The sequence below is a fragment of the Panthera onca genome, chromosome D2 (assembly GCF_046562875.1).
Source record: "Panthera onca isolate mPanOnc1 chromosome D2, mPanOnc1 haplotype 2, whole genome shotgun sequence".
Taxonomy (NCBI): domain Eukaryota; kingdom Metazoa; phylum Chordata; class Mammalia; order Carnivora; family Felidae; genus Panthera; species Panthera onca.
The window spans coordinates 15,286,330-15,310,271 of NC_138349.1; the positions used below are offsets into that span (position 1 = coordinate 15,286,330).

Sequence of the window (23,942 nt, forward strand, 5' to 3'; positions counted from 1 at the left end):
AGTTTTCTCCACACAGTCCACTGCCTCTTCAGCCAGCGCAGAAAACATGACTTTTAGTATTGCTTAAGCTGCTTGACTTGTGAGATAAGCACTGAACTCCTACCTAGTCATTCCCTAGGAAGATTGGGTTCTTTGTGTCTTATCAGTTTACCTGCTGGTATTTATTTAACACCATTTGTGATGAGCTCTCACTTTTTTATGTTCATTTGAATTTTGACTTGATATTAATTTATCTTTATCTTCTGATTAACACAGTTCTACTTTTGTGACCTAGAGTCACATTTTTCTTTGAACAGGCTCTTCGAAATACGAAACTCAGAATTATATAGTACCCACTTTTGAATAAGACTTTGAAGCTGGCAGAGTCCCTATTAGGCTTTTGAACTCGTAACAAGAGAAAGCTCTGACATCTTTCTGTCAACATTTTCCTGAACCACAAATTGCTCATGCATTAGAAATTCTCCAGAAATGACATAAAAAGGCTATGTAGCAAATGTATTCTCGTAGCGCAGGTCTGCAAGTCAGGGTAATTTCAGAATATACCACATAAGCTGAAAAGATGGCAGATGCAAGAATTGGATTTAACCATAGATGATAACCCAATTTTCTCCATAGGGCTGTAACTCAATAAGTCTTTAATGGCTTCTTAGATAAACAGATGGATGTCATCAAAAGGCACAGGATGATAAATCTGATTGGTGTCTGAATAATTTGCACTGCTTTATCCCCAAAACAAGTAGGAAGAGAAAAATGGGAAAACCCACCCTTAAGCCCCAGCATGGGAGTTTAAATTATTTGATTAGAAACACTTGTGTTTTCCCAGCGGCATAATATTGAAAACAACCAGAATGGCAAAGTCTAGGAAGTGCAATATATCTTTTTAATTAGGGCTCTTCTTTTGAAGACTTATACTGTTTAGTTGAGCTGTGTTTATTCTTATTTAGTCGACTCAGTTTATTTTCATACGGATTCCCAAAAATATTCAATTAAAGTCCTTTGAAAGATTATGACTTTCAATTATCTGTGATGGCTTAGAGTTTATATACTCTTAAATCCATGGTCCAATTTCTGCTGGTCAAGCAGTTCCTGATTCTTTAAACGGTCCCCTTACTTGGATGCTTTTCTCATTTAGTTCACTTGTTCATCAGGATCATTCAGTGGAATTAGATTTCAAACGGTTCATGGTTGGAAGCCCAACCCGCGCACGTGTGCACACACACACACACACACACACACACGTCTCTCTCTATATATAGAATATGTATAGAGTATGTATATATACGTATATACACTTTATGTATATATAAAGAATCTGACCGAGAATCTGACAGATATATAGATAGATAGATAGATAGATAGATAGATATAAAGAATCTGACCAAGCCTTTCCAGGACTGGGACTGTCAAATTTCTAAACACACATGTATAATCTCCGTGAGATTTGTGCAGAGGAATCTAGGAGAAAGGAAATATGCCTTTTGTTGTCACTGCCATTGTTACATTTGGGTTATGAGATTTTGGGACAATGTCACGGTTTTTAAGAATTACTTTAGGAAACTCTTTACCTTGGACAAGGTAGAAGGCTAACTTTTTAAAATGTCCGATGATAAAGTACACAGTTCCTTTCATGTTAGAGAGAAAAGTATCAGATGGGGTGATGATGCTAATGGTTTTTGTCTCTAGTATGAGATACTGCTTTTAATATTTCTGAGAGATGCAGAAGTTTACTTAGTAGAGTTCCGATTAAAAAAAAAACAACTTTCAAAGACAGAACCACAATATTCCTGGGAACCTACTTGAAAAAAATGTTTTCCTTTTATCCACAGAGTCCAAGCAAGTGCTTTAAAATATTTTTATAAACTTCATCTGTTGAAGTTAATTCTTAGCAACTTGAAATCGTAGATTCCTATGTAGCATTTACTATGGGCACTTACTAAGTAGTAAGTTCATAGTACTTTACATGTATTAGCCTATTTACTCTTCATGGCAATCCTAAGGGAAAGAACTGTTAGTATCCCCAGTTTAAAGATGAGAAAATTAAGGCACAGATAATATTGAGTAACCAGCCCAGGATCACGCAGCTACCAAATGGTAGAGCAAGAATTAAACCTTAGGCAGTCTGGCTCCACAGACCGTGTTCTTGACCATCTTAATGTTTTACTGTCTTTCATAAAAACCTTGATTGCTATATAAAGATATTCATGATTATCAGTAATCAAGTAGAGATGGATTGGTCTGGCCTCACTGAATGTGGAGATAATAGTCTCTGCTTTGGAATCTGATAACTCAGTTATGCAAGTTTGGGAGCTCAAAGAGCACTCCACCAGGAACAGTCTCAGATGACCAGTGCTCACCTTGAATACTTTCAGGATACAGATGGGGTGTAAGTTAACAAAACACTTACTTCTGAATATACTAGATATATACTGGCAACCTTATTACCACTTCTTCACGTGCTAATGGGTGTTCTTGTCTTGATTTCGGACAAGATTATGGATTCTACTATACTTTTCTTCTACTAGGCCTCTGTGGATGCTTCTGGTTTGCTGAGCGCAGGGACCTGTCACTAGTCAATTGCGATTAATCCCTTTATTGTGAAATCTGACTGTCTCCCTATGTCCCATGAGTATTGTCATTAGGGAGGGGATGTGCCCATAATTTACTACAAAGGGTTTTCATGATGTTCAGAATGCCTCAGTTGACTAAATTTAAATTGGTAACATTTTCCTGAGAAGCAACTTAACAATATGTATTAAAAACCTAAAAAAAAAAAAAGGTTCATAGTTACTTGTTTCAGAGCTGGTATTGTATACTAAAAAGTATCAGAGATGTGGACAAAAGTTTTACATAAGAATCTTTATCACAGCATGATTTACAACACCAAAAAAAAGGGGGGGAGGGCGGGGAGAAGCAGCAGCCTAGGAACAACATAAATAGCCAAGAAGAGGAGAATAATTAAGTTTATGACACATCCATAAAATGCAATATTATGCAGTCATTAAAATTATGTTTCTGAAGAATTTTTAATGACACAGAGAAATACTCATTATATAACATTCAGCAGAAAAACAGAATACAGAGCTTCCTTTAAAAAATGATGCTTCTTGGGGTGCCTGGGTAGCTCAGTCAGTTGAGCCACCGACCTCGGTTCAGGTCATGATCTTGCGGTTCCTGAGTTGGAGCACTGTGTCAGGCTCTGTGCTGACAGCTCAGAGCCTGAAGCCTGCTTCGATTCTCTGTCTCCCTCTCTGCCCCTACCCCGCTCATGCTAATAAATAAATACACATTTAAAAAATGTAAAAAAACCAAGATGCTCCTTAAGTAATATATATATATATATATATATATATATATATATATATATGTTTTTTTTTTTTAACCTACAAGTCAAAATATACCTAAGTATACCTAAAATACACCTAAAGTCCTGAGAGGAAATATGTCTTTTGTTAGTTATCTCTGATTTATAAGATTTTGCTTTCTCTTTTCTCAATTTTTTAAAATGGAAATTAATTGTATAATCATAAAACTGGCCGATAAAACAACTACCCAAGAGCTTCAGGGAGAAGAGTTGGCAGACATTTGTGTGTGTGATAGTTGTGAGAGGTGGGAGGAGGTGGGCAGCAGAAGAGAGATGAGGCCTCCCTTTCTGGAAGAAATATCCCAATTCCCCTGCACCTTTCTCCACCTCCCTAGTCCTCAGCACCTGTGTACAAGAGAGTGTGCGTTCATACGTGCACACACATATGCCAACACCTGGGTACCAATCTCAGGTAGCTCTTTCCCACAAAGGTTGGGGAATCCTGGCTACTAGAAATATAAACAGTCGAATCATCTCAGTGCATATTTTTAAGCAGATTGCTCTGAAGCCTGACTCTGATAATGCTCCCATAATGGGGCTTTCAATTCTACAGGTTGAAACTAGGCTGGAGTATCCTTAGGCATACCTTCACAGACATTTGCAATGCATTATACAGATTGTGACACTCATTGGCTTTTCCTCTTTTTTTTTTTTTTTTTTTTTTTTACTTAACACCAAGTTTCTGTATACCTTCTGCCTTCTATTTAGTGAAATAAACTGATATTAAAATATGGAAACATTGACTCAATAAATGCTCACCTGCTTCCTCCCTCTGCCATGACTACTCAAATCCTTGTTTTGGAAAAAACATGAACCAAGATGAGTAGAATTGGGACATTTGAGGAGTGGAAGAGGAGGGCCATTCTTGTCTGAGGGCACAGTTTAAGCAAAGGCCTACAGAGCTGGGAACATCGGGCTGTGCATGACAAATAGTGAGTATTCTCTTCCTGTGAGTGAAGGGTCTGCAGGTGGTGGTAGGTTAAGAAAGTTGACTTGAGGTCAGATCACAGAGGCTCCTGGTAACATTAGGATGATTCCAAATATCAAAGCTACCACTCAACAGAATAAAGATTTACCACCAAGTATATTAAAGAGAATATACTATGTGCTTTGAGAGCAATTTGAAAGAAGAAACCAAAACTTATTTTGAGCAATATCAATAGGGTGTGAAACCAACTAGCCTGGGAGATAGGAGACTTGGGGTCCCATGCTGGTTCTGCCAATAATCAGCTATGTGACATTGGGCAAAGCTTACACCTTCTTTAGGGCTTCTGTTTTCATATGTATAAAAATATAGGGATAGAACATATGAATGCATGCATTCATTTACTCAGTATGGACCTGTTGTGTCAGCCACTGTATTGGACCCAGAGAACACTGTGATAAGGAAAGATGGTCTTTGCTTGCATGGAGCTCAAGTCTAGCTAGGGAGGCAGACGGATAAATAATGTTTAGTGTAACGAGTGGTTTAGGAATATATACTCGAATAAGTATATTTAACCTTCCGAGGTAATAGCCTTGAAGGGGGCAGCAAGCAATACAGTGTATAAGCTCTAGTTTGTTTGTATAAAAATCAATCATGCAGTGGCAACATTCCAAATACTAAAAGGAAATTAAGATCTGGAAATTATTACAGTGAGAACCTGTGTAGTCTCATTCTGTGGATATGTTTAAAAATATGAGATGGAGACTGCACAAGGCAGGGGGCTGAACAAGATGAACTCTAGTTGTCTGATCCTGTTATGCTAATGATCATGAGATTGAAAGAGAGGAAAGATGGCCAGTGCAGGGAGCAAAAAACCAATCAGGAACCCTAGGCAGCCTACCAGGCTGTCGCTTCCAGTAAGTGGGCTTTGACCTTGTCTCCTACCATTCTTTTGCTAATAAAGATGGTGTGAAAAAATGGAAGCTTCCTCTGATTGTAAGACATTAGAGATGTTAATGCTTAAGCAGTTAGCTACTTGCTTGAAATTCCGAGATGTGTTATCAAGATGACTTTAAAGCCAACAGGTGACACGTGGAATTCTGCTGTTCTAAGAAAATGTAACAGTGGAATTCACTTTTATTCAACAGCAAACATTTGCAATTAGAATTTCTGGTGATCTTTACAGCGCCAGGTTAACATAGTAATAATTTTAAATACACAAATATGTTTTAATTTTTTAAAAGAATATATTTTTAAAGGAAAAAAAAACATATATATATTTTTTTCCTATGTGAAAATATAGGGATTTCAGAAAGGCAGTTATATTAATCTTTGTGGTCAGAACTCAGGGTTACTATGGTAAAGGTTTGGATTTATTTTTTTCATTAGCATTTTATCGATTGGACCAATTAGTCCGAGCAAGCCTGAAATTCCCAGGATTTCCCAAACTGACATCTGTGCCTTTCTTAAGCTGCTGGTGACACATATGATGTAAATTTACCAATTACCAGACACAGTGATGGACGCGCATCAGCAGCAGCGAAGCCTTGGGTTTGAATCTGAAGTGCTCTGGGACAAAAGATAAAATAATGTTTGATCTCTGAATCACTCTTTAAAATCCCTTCTTTCTTTTTGCTCTACTTTTATTTCTTTTTCAAATCACAAAATAGAGTAAATTAGATGTAAGCTTAACACATTTCATGTAAGTGCCTTTTTCCCTTCGTACTTTTCCATGCTGTTTCTAATATTTTCCTGCCAGGGAAACATTACAGTATAGGGATTAAAGGCACACACGTTAGAGTCAGAAAAAAAAAAAAAAAAGTGGGGAGGGGGGCTGAAATCCTGAATCTATCAGCTATTACAAGTTTTTGAACCTCAGTTTTTCTTGCTTGCTAAATACAAATAGTAGGATCTAACTTACAGGGTTATTATAATATTAAATGAGGCAATACAAAAATATTACAGCAACCGACTCATAGTAAATACCCAATAAATCCTATATTTTGTGAGTGTGTGTGTGTGTGTGTGTGTGTGTGTGTGTGTGTGTATGTGTAATAGTGTGTGTGTAGCTTTGCTCATTTTTGGACATTTGAACATCCTGCTGAATATATTTTCTAAACTGAGAAACATCAATAAAGAAAATAATATTTCCATTAGGGGCCCACCCCCTACATGTTCAGTGCAACATGTCTGGGTCAACATATTTAAGAATATTTTTAATAGAAAGGGCTTCTTAGCTTTTTCATGGTCTTGGGATTATTAATTTCTTTACACATTTTCAAATTTTTAACAAAAACATATGGTAAAACATTGTCAGTGTAAATAATTAAGTAAGTGTGTGTAATCTTGTTTTAAGCTTTTATTAGCCTTGCTTTTCAGGTTGTGTTAGAGGCCCTGCACTTTCTGGAGTGCCTGGGTAGCTCAGCTGCTTAAGTGTCTTGACTTTTGATTTCGGCTCAGGTCATGATCTCATGGTTCATGAGTTCGAGCCCTGTATCGGGTTCCTCGCTGACAATGTGGAGCCTGCTCTGTTCAGGATTCTCTCTCTTCCTCTCTCTCTCTGCCCCTCCCTTGTGTTTGCTCTCCCTCTGTCACAAAATAAATACATAAACTTAAGAAAAAGGAGTCCTACATTTTCTAATTCATATACTAAGTATGATTTAAAGATGAAAGGCAGAATGAGAAAAAAAATCCACAAACTACAGCATTCCAATAGACAAAATAAAAATGAACATGTAGTTCAGGAATCAAGGGAGAAATTCAAGAGGATAGCACCAAGGCATTCATAAGAGTTGCTCATTTTCAGTGTCTTTAATATGTAAACAAGTGGCCTGGCAGAGGTGGCCACAGAGACTTCAACAATAAAACGGCTCAGCATATGGGTCACAGAGACCAGGATTTAAAATCGCTCTACAACTTGCTTACTCCAAATCCTAAGCAAGTAAAATATTTTCAGCAAGTAAAATAACCTTTCTGAAGCTTGGTTTCTTTAGCTGTAAAACAGACATAATTTCTCCCATGGGTTATAGTAAGAAAATTAAATGGTTTGATATACATAAAGCACCTGGGATAGTGGCTATACATGACAGATGCTCAGTAAATTGTGGCTATATCTGATGTTGTTATTTTGAGTTAAGATATATGTTTTTATTTGTATGTTAACATATCACGTAATAATGGCTGGATGGTTTTTCACCAAGTTTGGAGGCGTGTTTGGGATGGTAGGCCTAAATATATACTAAGGTGTATCTAAGGTTTATCTAAGTATATCTAAGTATACCTAAATATAAGCTAAGGTATATCTAAGTATATCTCAGTGGTATATTTAAGGTTCACCTTGGAAACTCTGAGGAAGAGCTTCAAAGACTGTGACAGTCATTCCCCTGAGCAGCTGAAACTGAGACACAGAAAGTCCATGTGGTTGCTGACTGTGGGAGACCACGAACACAGAAAACAGTGCTTTCAAAATTTGAGCCCCAAACTCAAGTCACCAGGACAGATATCCAAATTTCAACAGCAGCATGTAATATAGCTTGTAGTCTATGATCCATATGCAGAAGAGTCCTGAAAAATACCTTTTATTAACTTTTCACTTTGAAATAATTTTAGACTTACAGAAAAGTTACAAAGGAGCACAGAGTTCTCATTTGCCTTTTACCTGGCTTCCCCTGATACGATTTTATACCATCACAGTAGAATTATCAAACCAGAAAATGAACATTAATATAATACTATTGAGTCATCTACAGGCCTTACTTGAATTTCACAAGTTTTCCCACTAATGTTTTATTTCTCCTCCAGGTTTTAATTCAGGATCTGATTGCATGTAGATGTCATTAGCCTCTAATTAATGTTAATACCTCAGTCCTTCTTTGTCTTTCATGACCTTAACACTTTTGAAGAGTTTTTGTCAGTGTGTTTTGTAGACTGTTCCTCAATTTGGATTTGTTCTGATCTTTTCTTATAATTACATTGGTCTCATGCATTTAACAAGAACAGAAGTGATGTTTGGTCTTCTAGGGCAACATATCAGGGGTGTACAATTCCTTTATGTTTTATTACTGGTGATATTATAACCTTGATCATTTGGATAAGGTCATGTCTGCTACATTTTCTACTGTAAACTTATTATTTCCCCCCTTGTAATTAATAAATGTCTTGTGGGAGGATACTTTGAGGCTTTGCAAATGTGCTATTTTACAATACATTTTCTCCCATTAATTTTAGAGCCCATCAATGGTTCTTGCCTGCAATAATTACTACTGTGGTATTTGTCTAAGATGACTTTTCCATTTCCCTTATTCTTTATATAATCACTAACTAGAATTCTACTGTGAGGAAGAGCTGCCCTTTCTCTGCCACTTATTAATTTATTCAATTTTATATCTATGTTAGTATGGACGCATAGACATTTAATTTATTCTTTCAGTCGTAGTCCAATATGCTATATGTACTTATATGGATATATACATATCCAATATGTATATGTATTTATTCTGTTAATATTGTTCCAGCTTTGGGATATGGTTGCTCCTCCAGGTCGGCTCCTGTGTCTTTTCAACATCTTTTCAAGATTTTTTGAAAATTTACTTTTGAACACTGGAGCCGTAAAATGTCCCGAGCCCCTCTTGCATTTTCCTTTCCCCCTTGGAGTCAACCATTTCTCCAAAAATCTCTCACTCTTTTTACTGGAGAATGCTGTTAAGAAACCAAGATATGAGTACTAAGAGTGTTCATTGCTACCGAGGTTACCTTTGCTTCCAGGCCCTCTCAGAGGACATGTACACTAACCAGCCCCCCATCTGTATTTCCACATATATCTGCATGTATGTGAATAAGTTCTTTCTTCTAATTCCAGTCTACGACCATAGAACTCATCCTACTCTGCTCACTTTCCTCATAGGGGTATCTTCTTTTTCTCTGACAATGAGAAACCCAGTTCTCATTATCCACAATGCAGTTTACCTATTCAACTCTAGCAGAGACGTAAAGTAGTGTCAGCATTGCTAACCCACGCCCCTCCCATTTCCAAAGACTCAAATGTGCTAACTATAATACGATGTTTACACATAGCTATGTTTGCTTTTAGCCTTACAGTATACGGTCACAACATTACTTTGCAAAGTTACTTAGGCTGCTTTTTTCTTTCCTATCCATTCAGTGCAGGTATGCTATTCACTTGAAATACATTTAGGTTCAGTTTTTATGGATTGCATTCCATTTTAGGTTCCCCACATCCTGATTTTATTTCTTTATGTATGACCAAATATGGGTATGTGAAACACTACAATGTTTCTAGCAGTATATAAAAAGGTATACTCAAACAAGCATCACTCCCCGCCTCATTCCTGATTCGATTCCCCCATTTTCATATTCCATTTCCACCCCACTCCCTTTAGGTAAGCCATCTCACTTATCTTTCTTGTAATCTTCTGCAAAATTGAATAGATATCTGTATATATATTTTTTAATTTCCTTATTTCTTATATGAAAGACATATTCTTCTATATTCTAGATATTCCTTTGCACTTTATGTTTCTCACTTATTAATATATCCTGGAAATAATTTCTTACCAGTTCATAGAGATATTCCTCATCTTTTTTCTTAATGTTTATTTACTCACTTTGAGAGACAGCGTGTGTGCAAGTGAAGGGAGAGGAAGAGAGAGAGGGAGACAGAGAATCCCAAGCAGGCTCTGTGCTGACAGCACAGAGCCCAACGTGAGGCCTGATCCCACAGCCGTTGAGATCACGACCTGAGCCGAAATCAAGCACTGGACACTCGACTGACTGAGCAACCCAGGTGCCCCCTCATCTTATATTTACAGATGCACTGTACTCCATTTGTGGATAAACCATGATTTATTTTATTACTTCCCTCTGTGTGCTCATTTAAGTTGTCTCCCATATCATGTGATTACAAACAATGCTGAAATGAATAGCCATGCCCATATATTTTCATATTTCTGGAGGTATATTTTAGGGTCTATTCCTATGAGTGGAATCTCTGGGTCAAAAGAGGGCAAGTGTATTTATTGGCAAATTCCCCTCCAACAGGACTGCTCCAGTTTGCACTGTCACCAGCAATGTGTTGTCGTACTTTTTTAATTTTCACCAACATGATAGGTGAGAAATGATATCTCAGTATGTTTTAATTTGAGTTTCTTAGAAATACTTGTAATGCAGATGGAAAAGGAAGTTGAGGGAAAGCTCAGATGGGCAGAAAAGAGCTGTACGAAGAGCTGAAATGGCATTTGGAGTGTCCTGACAAGAGTATAAGTCACCTAAGAAGACTACGGAACACGGATGATTCTGATGTGTTGGAGAAAGTGAAAAACACTAATAACGCAAAGACAAAAGTGACTCCTGGAATATAAAGCGAAATAGAACATGACCTGGAATGCACTAAGCATAAGACAGGTTTAAAAAGACTGACTTGTTTTTGCATGTAAGAGAAAAGGCTGGTAACAAATATTAAAATAGAGAGATTCAAAACTTTTGAAAAAATCTCAATCTTAAAACAACAGCTATAAAAGGATGATGGTCTAAGCAGCAGAAGCAAGGTCTGGTGACTCATGCCTAGACCACTAAGACAAGGAGTACAGACTCAGATCCTGCTTATATCACCCAGAATGAAGAGAACACTTTGAAACACTCATTTTTAAGAAAAGAGAAGAGGATGGTCTCAGAAATGGTCAAACAATGATCTTAGAAATGACCAAATCATCACAGTGATTTTTATGTATGGAAAAAAAAATATCAAAAGACCCAAAGAATCCTGTTAAATGTAGAAAAAAATCACATATTGCAAAATGACTAAAATGACTTGTGACAAATTGTCCTTTAGAATGGGGCTGACACAATAGTCCTAGTCAGCAACGAAGGATCCATTGTTTTAACCTCAGTGCAATTTTTTATTCTATTTCATAAGCCAAAAATTAGGCCAGAAATTAGGGAGGGTTTTTTTTTTTTCATTTTTAAAAACTGACAAACATATAGAACTAATTTATAGTAAGGTATCTATTAAAAGTACATGGGAAAAATGCTGTTGAAAATATGAAATCACAGCTAGCTTAAGAGCCAGACTTGGGGAAGTTAGCACCAGTAAGGACAGATGAGTAAGAGAAAGGAGTAAAATAATTAAGTACACGTATTGAGTTTCTATTACGTTCTAGGCACCACTTAGGCCCTGGAGATATAACGATAAATAAGGGGGTAAAACCCTTGCCCTTAGCTTCTCTGGGTAGAACAGAGACACTGTAATAAAAATGTGATAGTAGTAACTAAAAACCAAAGGAGTGAACTGAGGATGGAAACAAGTTTCACAGAGGAGGTGACCCCTGAAGTGACATTCTCTTGTTGGAAAGGAAGGTGTAAGTGTTGTGTGTTGGAGGGCAGTCCAGGCAGAGGGACTAGAACATGCATAGGACAGGGGTGTGGTGTGTCCATAATTTCAAAGTGTATTTTAAAAATCACTTTAGAATCCAGCAGTGTGAAGTATTTTATATCTCCCTAAAATCCCATATTTGCAGATAACACAAACAGGGCATAGGGCATGAGAATGGAGCTTAAAATAATGGGATAAACTTCAAAAATGACCTTGAAACACCAGAGACATTAACTGAAATGAACTGGTCCCTTTTCTTGTGCAAGGAAAACAGTAGGTATAAATACAAAATGCAGAATGGCAGAAAGGGTCTGAAGAGCCAGAGTCGTCCTATTGAACTGCGTGGGGGAAGTAACCAGCAGGACAGGGCAGCTGGTTTTAAAAGAGATGTCAGCACCGAGACAATGAGACTGAAGCCAGAGAAAGCCCCCTGGGTTCTAGAATGGTGGGCTCCAAGAAGTCTCTTCAGGTGAACCTCAGTTTCCTCATCTTTCAAACAAAGGGACAGAACCACCTTTAGAATCTCTTTCTATTCCATGATTATTGAGTCAATGATACTTGGGAAGGTTGAAGTACATTCTCAGAGCCACGAGGTGACCCAAGCTGGAAGACACAGGCTGGACAGCACAGACAGAAGGCCTGGGAGCAGGGTGTTGAGCCTGACCTGGGAGGTGATTTCAAAACTGCCTTCTACCACGTGATGGATTATTATGAGGAGCACTATCAGCTGTTCTCTATTTCTGGAAGGATGAGAACAACAACAAAAAAAGAGAACAGAAGAAAATGGGATCAAATCGCAGTGAAGCCAGTTAAATAACAGAACGAGTTAGTCCCAGAAGTTATGGGCATGCCTTTTGGAAAAGTCTTTAGAAACTGTCTGTCCAAGATGATTGTGGGCAGGGTCACCAGCTGTGGCCACAAGCAGTTGGATGAGCCAGATGTCATTTCAGTGCCCTTCCTATCTCTGTGTTTTTGCAATTGTATAATAGTATGCATAAATAGAGTAATACCAAATTACCCCATTTATACATTTTATGCGTCTATTAATATGGACAACAGTTTCCTTTACATTTTACCAGTAAAGTTTTGAATACAAATGTGATGCAACTTCTCCCCATCACAGCTCTACATTCAGGGCTAATTGCCTCCCAGAACACTTAAGGAGTCATTTTTCATTAAGATGGTGAGCAAGGGGGAAGCAGATGGCAGAGTCATGTTATTGATCTGATGATCTTTGCCTGGTTTGTTGAATAAGTGGAACTGAATGTATGGTCACTGCGTCCAGACTTCTAGGGCCTTCAAGGTTCAGTTCACATTGTGTCAGACAGCAGGTTCATGGGGCAAGAATTCGCTTATTCCTCCAAAGCTTCTGAGATCATTCTGGGGACCAAGTAGAACTCCTCAAACTCCTTCTTTGGAGTCTTACTCTTAAGGAAGAGGATGAGCTCTCTCTTAAGTTTTGCCAGTGCTTTATCTGCATGGCCATCTGATTAGATGCCCGTTAGTTATGGATGTCCATCAGTTATGGATATAGACCTAACTCACGTGGGCTACGTTCATCTGCAAACAATAACGTGGATAAAAGGAGGCAAATTACATACTTTTCAGAGGGCCATTAACTCTTTCCCTAAAAGTCCTTAGAGAAAGATGGTTCTGGCCTTAAGTAGTTAATGTTGTTATAATCAGTGTTTACCTTTTGTAGAATTACAACACTGCTTCCTTGGGTACTCGCTCCTTCCTGGGCTTTTCATTAAGAATGAAGGATTTTTCACACCCAACGATGCCTTCGGTAGGTTCTGTGACACCATTTTACAGTAAATGGTAGCAGATTAAATAAGCTGTCAGTGTAACATGGAATTTTTTTTAAAATTTTTTTAATGTTTTTATTTATTTTTGAGACAGAGAGAGACAGAGCGTGAGCAGGGGAGGGGCAGAGAGAGAGGGAGACCCAGAATCGGAAGCAGGCTCCAGGCTCTGAGCGGTCAGCACAGAGCCCGACGCGGGGCTCGAACCCACGGACCGCGAGATCGTGACCTGAGCCGAAGTCGGACGCTCAACCGACTGAGCCACCCAGGCGCCCCTGGAATTTTTATCAAAACTTGAATACACTCCTTCCAAATGGATTTGCTAAGGAACCACTGGCCCTTTGAAGTGGTCACCAGAAAAATGTTTATATGAAAAGAAGAAATTCCCAGGGCCCTTGACCCACATTTTCTTAGCATTTTATCAGTCTGCTAGTAAGCAGACATATTTTCTCAAGCCCTTTAATTTTCCTTTTTGGATCTAGGGAATTCATTTCTGTCTGCCATTTCTGGGCCTTGGTGGCAAAAGGTGTGCAATGCTGCTTCCTGGCAACAGGGGGATTATTATTGTTATCTCTTCTTGTCAGGTTTTACACCGTGGCATAATAAACAGGAGGGAGGGCTAAATTTTCTCCCTCCATGGGAGATCCGTAGACCTTGGTTCCAGTCCCCATTGAACTATGAACTAGACAAATCTAAGTCCAATTTCTGAAGCTCCAAAAATTCTAAAATTCTCTGACACTCCGGATTACCCATCTATCCTTACAGGATACACCTTAGCAGGAGGTGACCTTCTGCTAAATTCCCCTACATGTATGTAATAAAGCAGGACTACTTAATTCATGGCCAACTGAAAGTGAAATATCTTACTAATTGGAAGATTAAATCAGCTATCGGTGTAACATGGTGTCAGCCATCATAATACTAGGGGGCTGATTCAGGCTTTAAATTTTATTCATACCCACAAATTCTTATTTCATTTTGTTGCTTTGAAGACAGCTTACTGATTCCAGACAAATCTTGATTTTTCCCCTTTGGCTTTGTAAGTTGATTTGTTGAGTTGCTTACTTTTTTTCTATTTTTCTCTTTGACCACAGTATTTATTTGCCAATCAATTGTAGAAATACCTGAACAGAGTGGCAGGTGAAGAAAAGAAAAAGCAAAGAAAAATATGTTGGCCACTCTTTCAGTGCCGGAGGTCTCATTTTTCACATCCATAAATTCTGAGTTTTCATGTGAGTTTGTTTCTATCCTGAAAGTGTTTGAGTTAACTTCTAGAGGGAGTGTTTTACTCACTTTACAGTATTTTTAATTAGCCATGTTCACTATTCTTCAAGTTTCTTGTCCTATTTTTTTTTCTTTGTTGCCTTGGCACATTAGTCAACTTCTCTCTGTTAACGATGGCACAAAGAAAAAAATTAAAATCTCAAATGGAAGGATCGTGGCCATGTCACTTCACAGAGACACTAGGCAGTGAAAGAAAAAGCTTATACTATCCCAAAAAGGACAGAGCTGATGGTATTTGACCATAACCACCCCCACTCCTCACTATCCACATGGAATAAAAAATTTGGGAAGAACCTTATGGTGTGAGATTTTCTGGTTTTAAATTCTGGCTTGCGGCACCTGGGTGGCTCAGTGGGTTAAGTGTCCAACTCTTGATTTTGCCTCAGGTCATGATCTCATGCGGGGATCGCATTGGGCTCTGCACTGACAGCACTGAGGGATTCTCTGTCTCCCTCCTTCTCTGCCCCTCCCCTGCTCATGCTCACCCTCCCTCCCTCCCTCTCAAAAATAAATAAATAAACATTAAAAAACTAAATTCTGGCTCAATAAGTTATTGGCTATGTGGTTGTAGGAAGGTGACTTAACTTCCCCCTGCCCCATAGGTTTATTTTTCTCATCTTTGAAAGAAAAGTGATGATATACTTTACTGGGTGATGATAATTCAAAGAATCGTAATGAACATAGAACAGATTCAAAACAAATGGTACGTGTTAATAATAACACCTACAACAGCAACTGATACTTTTTATTTTCCATATACATTTTGTAAGGTTATGTGTCCTAACTATAATATGTAGACAATATTCTATAAGATTCAGAGTTCTTTTTCTGGTCATAAAGGGTAGAACCTAGTTGTGCTCTTTTAAGCTTAAATAAAATGTAAAAATTATTACACAAGAAAGAAATCAACATTCAAATCATAAAAATAGAATAAGTTTATGATAGGTTAAGTATATGCTACATTGGAAATATAAATTGCCTTATTTTTTGTATCATTTTCCCTAATATTCGGATTTTCCTTGAACCTTAAATCTAAGCAAATAAGTTTTAATATATATTTTTCTTTTTTAAGTTTATTTATTTTGAGAGAGAGAGAGAGAGAGAGAGAGAGCGAGCGCCACCCAGGTGCCCCAAAAGATATTTTCCATCAAAGGTACAATGCTGAGCTTGATTTTAGTCTCTAAGACATGTACTTGAATCCTACATGAATCATAAATACATAAAATCCAGTCTATCAAAAATTATGGGCCTGAAAGTAAAATTATAACCAGTAAATTTTACATTTGTAGCACATATATATATATATATATATATATATATATATACATACACATATACATATACATATATACATATATACATATATATATACATATATATATATATATATTCTCCACATTTTTTTGGTGAAGTTCTATCATTTAAAGGTAATTAAATTTTATTAATCAGTTAAGTATTTATCAAGCAACTACTAAGTACCAAGAACTTATTACCTGCTGGGGATTCAAAGACAAAATAAGACATAGCCCCTGCCCACAGAGAGCTTACTACCTGGGGAGAAAGTGAAGAAAAGTTCACAACACCCTAGTGACACCCACTAGGAGGCAGTGAAGAACTGAACCAGGAAATCCCAAGGGATTTCAAGGAGAGTGATGTCATGTTTGCATGGAGGGAACCAAAGTCTTCGTGGAAGAGGAACTGGCTTCTGAACTGGGTTTTGGAAACTGGCAGCTGAGCAGGAGAGGGCATTTCAAGCACAAGGAACAACGGTGAGTGGGACGGACAACACACACGCTCACGGAATCATAGGGAGAAACATACACGTGGAATTCCAAGCCGGGCAAAAATCATGAAGACATACCACGTGGTCATCTCCCTTATTTTACAGATGGGAAAACAGAGGGTCCAAGACGTTAAAAATGACAACTCAAGGGCCCCCGGCTCGCCGGTGGGGCTGTGCAGCTAGGCTCTGGCAAGGCGGAGGAGGACCTCACACCCCAGGGTAAATGTCTGGACTCACTTGAACAGGCAATGAAAAGTCGGCAAAGGTTTACAAGGAAGAGGGTGATGTGATTAGAATCGTGCTCTCTTTTGGCACGAGTCCAGTGGGAGGCGCCAGTGCCCAGAAGAAAACTGGAGACAGGAAGAACGGCCAGAAGGAGACGGATGTTCTATCTGCCATAGGGGCAAAATCTAAAAGAGCTTCATGATTATTTGGATGTAAAATGGGAGAAAGAGACAAGGAGGAAAGTAACTCTGGGATTTCAAACTTGAGCCACTCTGAAGCCAATGAACTTCACAGTAACAGTGGGGGAGTAGGTGGTGGTAACAGGGAGAGGGGGAAGGGGGAGAGCAGCAGATTCAGGTTGCGATGCTAGTGTTCAACAGGTGAGCAGTGTTGGCTGGAGACCCAGGGTCGGTCAGGAATTAGCTCCCCTGGGAGTGACGAGGGCACAACCCTCGAGGGACAGGATGGAGCCGGATGAGAAGTTGGCTAAAGGATCAAACCTGGGGGATGCCCACCTATATTTAGAAGCAGATGAGGCAGACCAAGAACAGAGGGGTGCTCTACATCCATTATCTGTTAAGTAAATTCTACGTGGGTACCTGAGATAGACCACAGAACACCAGTGGGGAGCGTTTCCAGAAGCTGAGGAGGCAAGGTGGGGACTATTCAGCTGTCGAGCAGGACAGAGACATGGCGGCATGAGAACCGAGGAAAGAGCATCTGAATGATCACCATTTTGTTACTCCCTTACAATGACATTAAGCTTAGCAATTGTAGATCAGTATTATCTCAACTCTCTTTCACAGCACTGTCTCCTGGTCCATAGCACCTAACACAATTTGTAATTATGGATTCATTGGCATGATTGTGTATTTCACATTTATCTCCACATAGGCTGTAACCTTTATGGGGACAGAAATTCTGTTTTGTTCACTACCATAAACCCAGTGCCTGGCATGTAGCAGATACTTCTAAATATTCTCAAATGAATAGAAGATAAAATTATTTCCTATTATTGATTTGGGGGCCTTTTTAAAAACAGGTATGTTTTTGACCCAGAGTCATATTTATTAACAATAATCTCAGATGTTTAGCTGTTGCCTGGGCTCTCTGCCTAATTTTATAGTTTATTTTGCGATGCAATACCCATTTTTCTGTTTTCTTCTTTACGAAGATATATATGGTAGATATAAATAATACTTGGATTTGAGGTTAAAAGGTAACTACCATGATTTTTTTTATAATGAAGTCTTGATATGGCTCAGTAGTTTTATTTCCTTTTCCAGCCACCAATACCAGATAGAGTGCTAACATTAGATCAGCAGGTGTGTTTCTACAAGTGTGAAGATACACTGGCAAAGTTATGGAAGGAAAACAGAGAGGCTTAAGGGACAGGAAAACCCAGAGGCCTTTGGAAAATGTGAATGAGCTTTAAAAACTGGCTTCAGAGGAAAGAGTACCACACTGAGAACCTGCAGACCTGCAGTCTGTTCCCGAACCATCTCTGGGAAGGTAGACGACCTTCTGCCTCTCACTGGTGCTGTGACATCCCTTTTGCTTACTTCTACAGTGGGGCGATAGGAACTATCTCCATCTTCCAAACATGCTGAGAAGATTGAAAACTAGCCTTCATTAATAACACTATTAAGATATTTTTAAAATTTAAGAATCAGAGAGAATTCTTTTAGTCACTAACAAGAAATATATAGAAATATAGTTTCTCCACTGGTCCTGAGCGGCTGGAAAGGTAAGTTAAGGTACACGTTATCTGCCCTTCCTACACCAAGCTGGTAGACTTAGCATAATCTGTAGTAGAATTTTATAAGAGGATCGGTGTGGGATGCATCCTAGGAATTTACCTCCACGCCATCATTTTATACACAGGAAAATAGGACCCGGAGACTACTACAAAATTTGCCCACGGACACACAGCTAGTCGGTGGCAGAGTTGGATCTAGATCTCAGGACTTGCGACTCAAGTCCATAGCTCACATATATGAGCTGAAGTTTTTTTCCGTTAATGGCAAGCCCCTCACTGCTATCACATACACTGAATCACAACAATTTGGCGTGGTATGCACATCGCTGCACTTTACAAAGTTCTGGAGTTAAATCACCAAGAAAGAGAAATCTATCCTTCTTCTCTCCTTAAGCTCAATGCTTATAGAACCTGCCAGGTCCTTTCTCTTCAACTCTGTATATAAAGCTTTTCAGGAAAAGGAATCTCTGGAGTACTCTTGTATGACTGTCCAGAGAAGCACTGTGATGAGGGAGAGTCCCACATGCTGAGGATGCACATGGTCCTGGATGTGAGTTCTGGCTCATTCTCTCACTAGATGTAGGACCCAGGACTAGTCATTTGATCTCTTTTGAGTTTCAAGGTTTTTTGGTTTTTTTTTTTTTGTTTGTTTTTTTGTTTTTTTGTCTATAAAAGTGGGATAATAATAGCTATTTTTCAGAATCATTAAGAGGGTTAAACTAATGACTGTATGGAAAGCACCTGATATAATGCTCAGAACTACTAGTTTGCTTTCTTCTACCTCTTTTTATTTTTATTTTTAATGTTTATTTATTTTGAGAGAGAGAGAGCACAAGTAGGGGAGGGGCGGAGACAGAGAAGAAGAGGGAGAATCCCGAGCAGGCTCTGTGCTGTCAGCACGGAGCCCAATGTGAGGCTCAATCCCACAAACTGTGAGCTCATGACCTGAGCTGAAATCAAGAGTTGGACACTTAAATGACTGAGCCACCCAGGTGCCCCGACCTACCTCTTTTTCATTCAATTAAACCAAGGTCTCTTTTTGTCATCATTACCCATGGCACTGTGAGTTGACTATCATTTTAAACATTATACAATATTTCTAGATTTTTCAAAATAATCTGGTCATCCTGCCAAAAGTTCTAAGCCTAAAGAAAAAAAAATCAAAACCTTAGACGTTGCACTGTCTTCTTTTTGGTAATGCTAGCCTCCATCAAATATGAGGCACGTTCAGGGCAAAATTCTACTTTGAGTTGAAACACATAGCTCCTTTTTGGCAGTGGACATCTGTGCCCCTGAGATTTTTTAATCCAGTGAGAAGAGTTAATCTGCTTGTTATTAGTGAGAATCCATAAACGATGAAATCCATAATCTCCCATCACAAAGTGATGGCAATCATTATCACTTTCAATTTATGCTTTTGAAGAGCTGTATTTACTTTGTCCACATTTCATCTTAATGTGACTCCAAAACTCCTGGGGACCTTGCTGTGTCCAAGGTGACTGGAGTCATGCTTGGTTGTTCAGTGTCATGCAGCATTTACCTGATGTGCCCTGTTTTCATGGGGATGTCAGTGTTTCAACCTCTACTGATGACACTGTGCAAATGTCAACCCCAGAAATCCCACGTGAACCCAAAGAGTGTGGCATGGTTGGCAGCAGTCTCTCTCTCACACACACAAAATACAGTCATGAAGCAGCAGGTTTACGGGGGTGGGGGAGCTGGGAACCTAATTAGTCCAGCTCCAGGAATGCCAAAAAGCCTATTTAATATGTTTTGCTTTTACTCTTCTAAGCCACCAAGAGGGAGAATTGCTCACAAACACCTAAATTCATTACATTAAAAAATATTTAGTACATGGGGTAAGCTGAAGGATGAATCTGCAGTTTTCCTTTTGACCGCTGTTACGATGAAAGCCATGGAAAGGACCTCACACATTTTAGATACTTATTACTTGCTAGGAATTACTGACACGCTTTCTGGTGGAAGGAGAATAAAGTCCAACGATAATGCCATATGCTAAAAAAAATTACTAGCTGCTACTTTAAAGAGATGGCTAAAACCTAGCACCTGTGTGTTTCTGAATCATTTATTTGTCGGTACTGAAGTTCAGTTTCAGGGAGAAAACCACCATGCTCCTGGGATGCCTCCACCATCTCCTTGTCCCCAAACTTATCCTTGTCTTAAGTGCCTTTATTCATGGTAAGGAAGAGTGCATTATGAAAAGTGTCACTCAACATTTCAAAAGCTACATTTCAAAAGGGGCTGGTCAAACATTTTGAGAATGTGCTAAGTACTGCAAGAGAACTTATAATGTAATGAGTAAGACTAATTAATCATTGAATACATTTGCTAATATTTGGAGACATAAATCTCCCAATAGCCAGGGGAAGGCTCCCGGCGCCCTGTCCTTCACATAGTGGGGATGGGTCGGGAGTCTGTCCATAAAGCTCCCCCTCTACCACTATTCTCGTCAAAGGTACGTACGAACTGCTTTCCACGTGTGCGGCACTGTGACCAGCACGGGCACATAGATGGACTTTCTGTAAAGATATGAGATAAGCCCAACTCTCGGAATGAGATAACCAACGTCACCATTTCCTTTCCAAGAGCCGATATGGTTCCCCAAAAATCATTGGCATGCACATCCTCTCAAATATTGGATTATATTTTGTTACATTTTAATTGGCTGTGTACACACCAAGTATCTTGATGAAGAGCGAAAAAAATAAATAATTTAGTTTGTATATTGGTATCGGTATTTGCTTTGTTCAGGGAAAACTGAGATGTGAACATTAGAAAACCCTCTACAGACACTGACTGTGTTTTTTTTTGAGGGGGGAGGGGTTTGTTTTGCTTGTTTGGTTGGTCGGTTGGTTGCAGTGAAGTCAGGAGTTTTTATTTTAGTTTCCCAACATCTTACCATAAAAACTTTCAAACCTATAGCAAAGTGGAAAGAGAGAATTTTAACAACTGCATTCCCACCACCTAGATTCTACCATTCACATTTACTTTCCTTGCTTTATAATGTATCTGTCCATCTACCCATCCTACTACCCACTCATCAATACTATGTTTTTGATGCATTTCAAAGTAGACTGCAGAGACAGCAGAGAATACTGTATTTTGAAGTAGACTCAGAGTATACCTACTCTTATAAAAATAGCTGGAAAACATTTGTTAGCTTTTTTTTTTTTAAACAAAGAACAAATGCATCCTGAATTATGCACACAGATACCCAACATAGCTCAAACTACAGGCTCTGTAAAAAGTATGGTAAGTTAACTCAAGGTTTTGTCTACTGACTGGTTTCAACTCTGCAGACATTTTTAGTACTCCTCAAATGTTGGGCTCTGTGAAGACATGGGCTGTGGATTATAGAGAAATAAGTTCTCTGCTACAGATCATCAGGGAAAATTACCTAGAAGGTTAGCAATAAGTATGTTTTGGTTCTTTAGCTTTATACTCTAGTAGTTTCCTAATTATTCCTTGAATGTAGAAATAAAGAGATTTCTATATCTCAATTCCTTCATTTACAAAGTGTGTTTTATACGTATTGCATGGGCTTGTCCTGAGGATCAAATGTGAAAAATAAGAAAATACTTTGTAAAGAGTAGAGAACTATGCACATCTAAAATGGCATTAGCGTTAGTAATCATAACGCATCGTAACAGAACACAGCTAAGGAAATGGCCCACACTGCTACCTGGTTCTTTCAGATCAATCAAAAAGATCTCAAAGGTTAAAAGGACAGAGTATTGGCAGTTGCCTTCACTCTGCCCATCAGTACGTCATCTTGTCAAGGATTTAGAAGAACCTTGGTGTATATCACACGAACTTGTTTTCATTAGCAAAGTGTTTGTTTTGGAAATCATCCCAGCCTTAAAACAATGCTTCCATTAGCTGGGCATGGTACCTATAATTATTCATCTTATCTGACCAGTGCCAAACTATTCTTCCTGCATCCCATTTACATTTACCATGGCGGTTCTGAAAGAAGTGCAAGACGTTCCCTTGGTGTATGACAAAGTACAGAGCATGCTTATTTCTTTCAATGAACATCTACGAATAAGCTTTGGGTGAAAATCCCTGCAACAAGGTATCATCAGATGCCACAAACGACAATGCTAGAGGTGATGGAAACCCTCTGTCCCCACATGGGAAAATTCTGTTACATGAACATCTGAAGTTTACAAGGTATAAAGTAGTGTAGCTTCCATTTTTGTGCCAGGGTGGATACAAATCAAGAAAGGAGCAAGGTCAAAGCTAGCTAGGGAACCAAGAAAAGAAAAAATAAGCAGGGCGGTGAGTTCAACATCAATTACTGTTATTGAGACCTTGCCAGATCTCTGGCACTTTATACTTCAGGGGAATTGAAAAGAAAGACTGATTTGAAATTACCCTAACCCTCAAAAAGCATCCATTTCCTAAGTGTTGGAGAGAGCAAATAATCAGGAGATTGAAAAACTTCACATTGTAAGTAAATGGAATAGAATATGTAAAAAGAGAGAAATAGCACGGTTTGTTATTTAATCACAAGTTACACTCAACATTCTGCATATTTACAATACGGACAACATCACAGCGAAGAGAAGAACTCCCAGAGGACACATACAGTTACCCCCATTTTCAAAATATGCTTTTCATGTAAGAAAAGGAGATTCAGAAGCAAAGGCTGACTGTGCCATCGGATGGGGAGGATTCCCTGGCCCATGAGCTCCAGCTGTCTGGTGCTGATAACAAGAACACATATTCAGTGTATGTGATATGAAGCTAGCACCCTCTGACATGGCTACACATTCCAAACGTGCAAGTACATTCCTTAATTTGGTTCCATATTTATGAAGCAAACTTCTAATCATGTTTATAACTTTGTATCCTATATGACACACATACTGGGAAAAAAGAAGCTGCCCCGAAGTCAAAAATTTGTTTGCCATGCTAATGAGATTTCTCACTGTAGTTACAACAACAAATTGGGGTGTGTGTGTGTGAACACACATATCCGTGTATATTACACATGAACATACACACGTATTTTACACGTATTTTTAAGAGAAATCCTGGCAAATCTGAATTTATAGCAATGTAGATTTCTAGATCTTTTGGAAAAGTTTGTATTCTAATAAATTCGGCCATGCTTTAAATTAGAACCACGTAAATATCCTCACTGTGCTATGTGGTAGTATTGTTTATTTCTTCTGTTTAGTCTGCATGTTTTGCTCAATTGCTGGTGGTTCCACTCATCTTACCTGACTGTCCAGGAGGAGGGGCACCTGATGATCCTCGCGGCAGACAAAGAAACACAGTCAGAACAGCAGCTCTGTTCCCAGCACACGGTTCAATGGCTATCGGTTTAGGTGCCCCCTGAAAAAGAAAACAGAATTTTAAATTTGCCTAATTGATAGGACATTGC

The 23,942-nt window shown here is 38.7% G+C and overlaps 1 protein-coding gene across 5 annotated transcripts in view; it reads right to left on the minus strand.

Annotated features, from left to right (window-relative positions):
• ATRNL1 (attractin like 1) overlaps positions 1–23,942 on the minus strand; it is a 774,559-nt gene that overhangs the window by 89,752 nt on the left and 660,865 nt on the right. For 4 of the 5 annotated variants that reach the window (XM_078434862.2, XM_078434861.2, XM_078434859.2 and 1 more), the window contains one exon: positions 23,779–23,893. In XM_078434862.2, coding sequence (XP_078290988.2) covers positions 23,779–23,893 — 115 coding nt within the window. Of the gene's footprint in view, positions 1–14,812; positions 14,867–23,778; positions 23,894–23,942 lie in introns of those variants that run through there. The other variant, XM_078434860.2, reaches the window with a different exon arrangement.